The sequence below is a fragment of the Stegastes partitus genome, unplaced genomic scaffold (assembly GCF_000690725.1).
Source record: "Stegastes partitus isolate 25-593 unplaced genomic scaffold, Stegastes_partitus-1.0.2 Scaffold1277, whole genome shotgun sequence".
Classification (NCBI taxonomy): Eukaryota; Metazoa; Chordata; class Actinopteri; family Pomacentridae; genus Stegastes; species Stegastes partitus.
In genome coordinates, this window is record NW_007579008.1 from 172,502 (window position 1) to 180,765 (window position 8,264).

General features: G+C 38.7%; 1 protein-coding gene across 2 annotated transcripts; it reads left to right on the top strand.

Annotated features, from left to right (window-relative positions):
• Nucleotides 1-823: 823 nt before the first annotated feature.
• Nucleotides 824-7,405, top strand: cetn3 (centrin 3). Of its 2 annotated transcripts, none has more exons than XM_008298070.1 (5): nucleotides 824-947; nucleotides 4,130-4,265; nucleotides 5,050-5,164; nucleotides 5,287-5,478; nucleotides 6,830-7,405. In XM_008298070.1, exons 1-5 carry the CDS (start codon nucleotides 931-933, stop codon nucleotides 6,871-6,873), a joined length of 504 nt encoding a protein of 167 aa, XP_008296292.1. In that variant the 5' UTR covers nucleotides 824-930; the 3' UTR covers nucleotides 6,874-7,405. The 2 variants fall into 2 exon arrangements, with proteins under 2 accessions (XP_008296292.1, XP_008296291.1); XM_008298069.1 differs by lacking the exon at nucleotides 824-947 and adding an exon at nucleotides 2,356-2,479.
• Nucleotides 7,406-8,264: the final 859 nt, after the last annotated feature.

Sequence of the window (8,264 nt, forward strand, 5' to 3'; positions counted from 1 at the left end):
CAAAATCATTTGAATTTTAAAATGCGTCTTACACTTACAGTGATAATTCAGTGTAATATAAAATTATATATTATATCACAGAAGGAAAACGCTGTGGTGAATATTAGAACATTTTCAATAAATTCCAATAAATTAAATTTTTCTCATTATTATTACATACTTTTATACACATTACATAAGCTTTTGAATGTTGAACTTCTGTCTGAAATTTGTTATTTTACAGCACTTGAACAGCATTCTTTCTTTTAAATAAATTATTCTATCATTGAAATATTTAAGGTGAGACACTACTGATTTTTCATGGACATTGTCATTGTCAATTTTGACTTTTTGAGGTTGTTCATTAATCTTTTTTTTTTTTTCAGAAATGGAAAGGAATCATCCAAAACTCAAACTTAGGTGATATTTCTGCACTTAGTGTGTCTGTGTCTGTAGGTTCAAACTGAAACTACAGACAATGGATAAAACCAGAATGAAACCAGAACATTGAACCGTTCAATGTTCTGATTTCATTCTGGTTTTATCCATTAGCACAAATTGGGGCATTGTAAATATATAAAAACCTATTTGAGTATTCAAACCTAATAATTTGGAAACCTGTAATACCAAAAATAATTGCCTTAATGTGAATCATTAACAGGTGATATCTATCCGTTCAAATGTTCCCAATTGATCTGTGATTACAGAAGAGTCATAATACAGAACAACAGCTGGTGGCGAAAGTGCTCCGCTCGGTTGCAGTTTATTTAGAAGAAGAAGAAGAATTCAACCAATCAGGGAACAGGTTGCTGCTGCCTGGCAACCAGCAACCAATAGGAACCCTGAGTGTGAGCGCGGATAAACGGAATTGTTGTTGTGTTAGCGGTAGCTGTGAGATTTGTGTGTTTAGCGACAATAATTTTAGTTTTGACACCGTCAATTCCTCCCAGCATGAGTCTGTCTCTGAGGTAAGCCGTTCTGCCGCACTTACTGCTGTTATTTGCTGTGCGCAGTTCGCTGCAAAACCGCAAGACCAGCGCTAGCTTATTTATGTTAGCTGTAGCATGTTCGGCGTTTGTCAGCAGGGTTTGGTCCTGTAAGACTGTGATTACTTTGTTCGGTTACGGTTAATTATGTTGCTAACCAGCAAGCTGCCTCCTCTATTATTATTTATTCCTCCCCTGTTAACAGTTAAGTCTGTATCTGTAAAGCTCTGGATAATAATTTGCCTTGAATGAAAGTCAAACAGGTGCAATAACTACTGCTTGATTTGGTGTTACCAAACATTATACCTCCGCAGCACTTAGGTAGTCCCAATAGCTGTTTTATCATTCTACAGTTTCATTTAGCAGACGCTTTTGTCTAAAGCGACGTACATCCGAGATACACATTCATACACCAATGGCGACAGAGCAAGGTGCTGCCTGCCATCGATGGAGGGACTGGGGATCGAACCACCAACCTTGTGATTAGAGGACAACCACCTGAGCCACAGCCGCCCGAGCCGCTGTGATCACCTTCACTGTTTCAGAAACCATATTGCAAACCAAATATCCATGCATCCATTATCTATACACNTCTTACACTTACAGTGATAATTCAGTGTAATATAAAATTATATATTATATCACAGAAGGAAAACGCTGTGGTGAATATTAGAACATTTTCAGTAAATTCAAATAAATTAAATTTTTCTCATTATTATTACATACTTTTATACACATTACATAAGCTTTTGAATGTTGAACTTCTGTCTGAAATTTGTTATTTTACAGCACTTGAACAGCATTCTTTCTTTTAAATAAATTATTCTATCATTGAAATATTTAAGGTGAGACACTACTGATTTTTCATGGACATTGTCATTGTCAATTTTGACTTTTTGAGGTTGTTCATTAATCTTTTTTTTTTTTTCAGAAATGGAAAGGAATCATCCAAAACTCAAATTTAGGTGATATTTCTGCACTTAGTGTGTCTGTGTCTGTAGGTTCAAACTGAAACTACAGACAATGGATAAAACCAGAATGAAACCAGAACATTGAACCGTTCAATGTTCTGATTTCATTCTGGTTTTATCCATTAGCACAAATTGGGGCATTGTAAATATATAAAAACCTATTTGAGTATTCAAACCTAATAATTTGGAAACCTGTAATACCAAAAATAATTGCCTTAATGTGAATCATTAACAGGTGATATCTATCCGTTCAAATGTTCCCAATTGATCTGTGATTGCAGACAGAAGAGTCATAATACAGAACAACAGCTGGTGGCGAAAGTGCTCCGCTCGGTTGCAGTTTATTTAGAAGAAGAAGAATTCAACCAATCAGGGAACAGGTTGCTGCTGCCTGGCAACCAGCAACCAATAGGAACCCTGAGTGTGAGCGCGGATAAACGGAATTGTTGTTGTGTTAGCGGTAGCTGTGAGATTTGTGTGTTTAGCGACAATAATTTTAGTTTTGACACCGTCAATTCCTCCCAGCATGAGTCTGTCTCTGAGGTAAGCCGTTCTGCCGCACTTACTGCTGTTATTTGCTATGCGCAGTTTGCTGCAAAACCGCAAGACCAGCGCTAGCTTATTTATGTTAGCTGTAGCATGTTCGGCGTTTGTCAGCAGGGTTTGGTCCTGTAAGACTGTGATTACTTTGTTCGGTTACGGTTAATTATGTTGCTAACCAGCAAGCTGCCTCCTCTATTATTATTTATTCCTCCCCTGTTAACAGTTAAGTCTGTATCTGTAAAGCTCTGGATAATAATTTGCCTTGAATGAAAGTCAAACAGGTGCAATAACTATCGATTGATTTGGCGTTACCAAACATTATACCTCCGCAGCACTTAGGTAGTCCCAATAGCTGTTTTATCATTCTACAGTTTCATTTAGCAGACGCTTTTGTCTAAAGCGACGTACATCCGAGATACACATTCATACACCAATGGCGACAGAGCAAGGTGCTGCCTGCCATCGATGGAGGGACTGGGGATCGAACCACCAACCTTGTGATTAGAGGACAACCACCTGAGCCACAGCCGCCCGAGCCGCTGTGATCACCTTCACTGTTTCAGAAACCATATTGCAAACCAAATATCCATGCATCCATTATCTATACACTCACTAGGGTCGCGGGGGGGCTGGAGCCTATCCCAGTCGACTTAGGGTGAAGGCAGGGAACACCCTGGACAGGTCACCAGTCTATCACAGGGCTACACTTAGAGACAGACAACCAAGCACACTCACATTCACGCCTACGGACAATTTAGAATCACCAATTAACCTCGGCATGTTTTTGGACTGTGTGGGAGGAAGCTGGAGAGAACCCACGCTGCACAGGGAGAACATGCAAACTCCCCGCAGAAAGATCCCAGTGCCCCCACAGGGTCGCAAACCGGCAACCTTCTTGCTGCAAGGCAACAGTGCTAACCAACTACGCCACCTTGCAGCCCAACCATGATGATGAGTCTGTTGTTCATGGCTCATTTTATGACCATGTTAATGTCGTCAGGCTGATTGGAAGTAACAGGTGTTTTCAGTTTAGTTTCAGTGATCGCAGCTTTTCGAACTTGTGTGTCAGTGATCACAGGTGGAGGTTCTACTGTATTGTTTATTCTGTATTGTCAATATAGTCTTACCGAAAACATCTGTTATGTATATTTAATTGTTCATAAGAGGAAATACTCTATTTGCCAACTTAAAAACGATGCAGTAGTTTAGAGGTGCTGCAATTTTAAACCATTTGACTTTTACATGATATTGCACGGGAGTGTATTCACCTTTGTTATATACTGTAGCTTTCCTACAAAGGCAAAACATAGTTGGTACATGCTTGGTTTAGGTTGAACACTTAGAGATTTCTGTTTGTTGGTTGATACTACTGTTGATTATCTAAAGGCAGAGTGTGTTATCTGTTTGTTTCAGCTACTGTGTGGATTTAATGGCAGTCATTTTAAAATAATCAGCCTGAAGAAATATGCATTTTAAGCTTTGCAACCTTTCCAGTTTTTAACATCTGTGGTTACAGCTCTGCCGTTGTAGGACAGTTTGAGATTACACATCTATCAGAATTGTTCAATTTCTGGCAATGGGTGAAAATGAAATGTTTGTAGTCCCTGCTGAGTTTGTGTAACACGTGATGTGGCTTCTGTCTCTCCTCAGGCCTGAACTCCCAGCAGACAAAGCCAAGCGTAAGAAGAGAAGAGAGCTCACTGAGGATCAGAAACATGAAATTAAAGAAGCTTTCGAGCTATTTGACACTGACAAAGATAAAGAAATCGATTACCACGAGCTGAAGGTGAGCAAAGGAGGACACTTGTGTGTCTGACGAAAGAGAAGTTGGATGATGCTCAGCAGCAGTGCTGTCCGTTGTTCATGGTGAAATTTTAATAGTATGTGTCGCTAAATATGCAGTTAAGATGGGTTTGATTTTATGCCTGAAACATTTATCCATCCATCCATCCATCCATCCATCCATCCATCCATCCATCCATCCATCCATTTTCTATACACCGCTTAATCCTCACTAGGGTTGCGGGGGGCTGGAGTCTATCCCAGCTGACTTAGGGCAAAGGCAGGGGACACCCTGGACAGGTCGCCAGTCTATCGCAGGGAAACATTTATCCATCATTACTAATAAACAGATTGTATTGTATTGTGTTGAACTGCTGTTTTATATATTTCAGTTACTGGTTTGCCCATTCTTTAACCAGTGTCATTGTAAAACAGGAGTTAAATTTAATTCTATATGGCATTAAAAATGTGCTAAATTTAAAATACTGCAGAAACCCTGTTATCTCTGTAGGAGCAGACATCATGAATAAGCAAGGATGTTGTGTAAATGCATCCTGTGGGGACTGTTGGACTGATTCTGTCTTATGCACGTTAATATTGTTGTACTGATAATATCTGCAATGTGACATTCACGTCGAACATTCATGTCCCTTTATACGTGATCATAATGGTGTCCAGGTTACTGATTCTTTCTGTGCTGGTGTGTTTTTGACCCCAGAATATGATCAAAACTGTGTGTTCAAATCCATAGCATTTAGACATATATAACAACTGAAAACTCCCTACAGGTGGCGATGCGTGCACTCGGCTTTGAAGTGAAGAAAGTGGACGTTCTGAAGATTCTTAAAGATTATGACAGAGAGGGAAACGGCAAAATTACTTTTGAGGATTTCAATGAAGTAGGTAAGTTTGCCTTCAGAGAGAACTAAACCTGACAGAAGGGAGAAGAATCCTGACAGTCAACATAAACACATCTCTTTGTACACTGAAGTGCTTCAGCAAGTCCTGAAAATATTTTTCCACAGTGACAGATCGCATCCTGGAGCGAGACCCAAAGGAGGAAATCATGAAGGCCTTTAAGCTGTTTGATGATGACGAGTCAGGAAAGATCAGTCTGAGGAACCTGAGGCGAGTGGCTCGAGAACTTGGAGAGAACGTCAGTGACGAGGAGCTGCGCAGCATGATCGACGAATTCGACGCTGACGGAGACGGTGAAAGTAAGTCGGCTCAGCCTGGTTCTTACATCAGGTGTCTCTTAAGTCTGGAATATTACAATCAGTACTGACAATTAGTACAATACATTTGATATCATCAAAGAAAAGGTAAATCAGTGTGTTTTGATGTTTAACACTGAATGAACACAACTTGTTTGTTCTTGAGTAATTCCACAGTCGGACTGAACATTTAACCAAAATAGTATCAAACGCCGCAGCATGTCCAAATGTAACATCCAAAAAGCAGGAGCGGCAATTTTTTGATAAAGTAAAATGTCACAACATACCATTATGCATAAAGCACTGTGGTGCTACAGGGACAGTCCAGACTGCAAACATTGTTCTCCAGATATAAAAAAGATAGAACGTACAGAAGAAAATCATATAATCATTATTTTATTTTTAGTTGAATATATATTTGTTTAGATGACCGTTTGAATTGATATTCAATCAATCAATATCTGTCGAAATTGTCAGAATATATGTTTTTATAACCACACATCACAAGAAAGCTTTATAATGTTGTATTTATTTTGGATATTTAATCCTAAATAGAAGTTATTTCATTTTCCATTACCTTTCCCAATCTTTTCGGTTTTTGCTGTGGCTTGGTTTCAATGTTGGTATCTATATATTTAGGACTGTATTGTATTGACATTTTAGTCAAGTGTTGTAACAATACGACCCATATTCCCAAATTTCCACCTATATATGAATTATTATGGCTTCGTAGAACTTGTTTTCTATTCTTTGCTGCTTGCCCATCCTCACTGGATGGGTAAGCAGCCTTCTGTCTGTTGTGCAGAAATTCCACAAAGAATTTGTGCGGTAAAAATATTGAAAAAATACATAGTGCACTATATTGAAAATAGCACAAACAGTATGCTTTAGATGTGTTATTCTTGCTTTTAATGCATATTTTAATCCATCAGCCACAATATTTTTGGCTTGTCTGCTCCTTATCCCTAAAAGTAATTATTTACAAAACCACAACTGGACAAGAGTACCTACAAAAGTGACAGTTTTTGCAGTTCTTCCACCTCTCAGATGTGGTATTAACAGCTCTTCGTTCGTATAGATCGTAAGCTGAGTATCTTTGTGTTTTAGACTGTTGGTCAGGTGAAACAATTCATCTCAAGGCATTATGTTGGACTTTAGTGAATTGTAGTAGGAATTTTTTTATACTAGCTTCTGTTTTGTTTTTTGTTTTTTTTGTTTTTTTTTAATGAACGTAGACATTTATGAAATTGTCCAGGAAACAATCAGCAAATAAATGTTAATTACACTCCTCACAAATGAAGAATAGTTTTTAAAAAGCTGCTGTCAAAACTGTCTGTTTTTCCTTCTTTGGTAGTCAACCAGGAGGAGTTCCTCTCTATCATGACCGGAGACTCCTGATAAGAGATTTTACTGCTGCGAGGACTTTTGGGTCAGAACAGTCGTCCAGATTTTGACTGAGCGTCAACACGGACGTCCTCTTGGAGGTCATTTCATTGGCCCTGAGGTTTGTACTTGCTTCAGTATACAACAGCACTGGACTGTGTGAGAACATCGGCCACATCGCTCAACATGAAGATGACGTGTAAAGTGTCGATGTTATGCCGCTCTTTAAAATTAGCAAAATGTCGTTGAGTTTTCTGTGTTTCTGTACTCATAAAATGTGGAATTTCACCTCACAAGTGTCTCAAACATCATGTCAGACTTTGATGTTGGTAGTCTAGGTGATTATATTCACTCTATTACAAACACGTTCTAATAACTGTTGGGAAAAGGTGGACATTTTCTTCCTGAAGTCAGTCTGTATATTCTGTAGGAGGAAAAACACACATGCCATGATGACCACTTTACCTAATTGTATTTGTACTTTACATTTGAGTGCTTGAATGTGCTATTTATTTTTTACACAATAAATTGGTTTCCCAGCAAGTCATTGCTACTTTTTTTTAATTTTTTTATTTTCAGTTACATCCAAAAAACTCAAACTTTTCAATACAAAAAAATACAAAAATCAATATAAAGCCACATTTAGATGAACAGTGGATTTTATTAGACCACTAGCTGGTGATGAGATAAGGTAGTAAGGCACTGTGTTACAGACGTGATATGATAAAAATGATAGAGTTTAACTTTTTATTTCATACAGAACTAACAACATTAAAAAACAACAAAAAAACAGTTTAATTTTATTTTCGAGCTCATAGTTGTCACAGCATAGCTTAAGTATGTCGATGGTTAGTGATGAGGCGTTTCCTTGTAATTATGAGATGGTCAATCATAATTACAGAATGTTTTTGTTTTGTGAGTGCAGTGCACTTCCACAGGCAGTGACAACGGCTCAGAGCTGGTTTGGTATCCTTATTTTTTTCTGGACAACTGTACAGGGCTGAAGGGGCTGCTCAAAGTTAGAAGTTCATGGTGCAACACAACAAGTGCATACAGACTAATCCAGCACAAGTCCAACAATCAAACAATGTTAAACCATACTGAAGTAAAAGTAAAAAAAAAATAAAATAAAAATATGGGGGCTGCAAGGTGGCGCAGTTAGTAGCACTGTTGCCTCACAGCAAGAAGGTTGCCGGTTCGCGTCCCGGTGGGGGCACCGGAATCTTTCTGCGTGGAGTTTGCATGTTCTCCCCGTGCAGCGTGGGTTCTCTCCGGGTTCTCCGGCTTCCTCCCACACAGTCCAAAAACATGTTGAGGTTAACTGGTGATTCTAAATTGTCTGTAGGTGTGAATGTGAGTGTGCTTGGTTGTCTGTCTCTAAGTGTGGCCCTGCGATGGACTGGCGA

Bases quoted from the DNA above. Each gene is read 5' to 3' on its own strand.
- cetn3 (XM_008298070.1), top strand. The intron at 4,266-5,049 runs GTGAGCAAAGGA...AACTCCCTACAG, and splicing joins TCGATTACCACGAGCTGAAG to GTGGCGATGCGTGCACTCGG. The intron at 5,479-6,829 runs GTAAGTCGGCTC...CTTCTTTGGTAG, and splicing joins CGCTGACGGAGACGGTGAAA to TCAACCAGGAGGAGTTCCTC.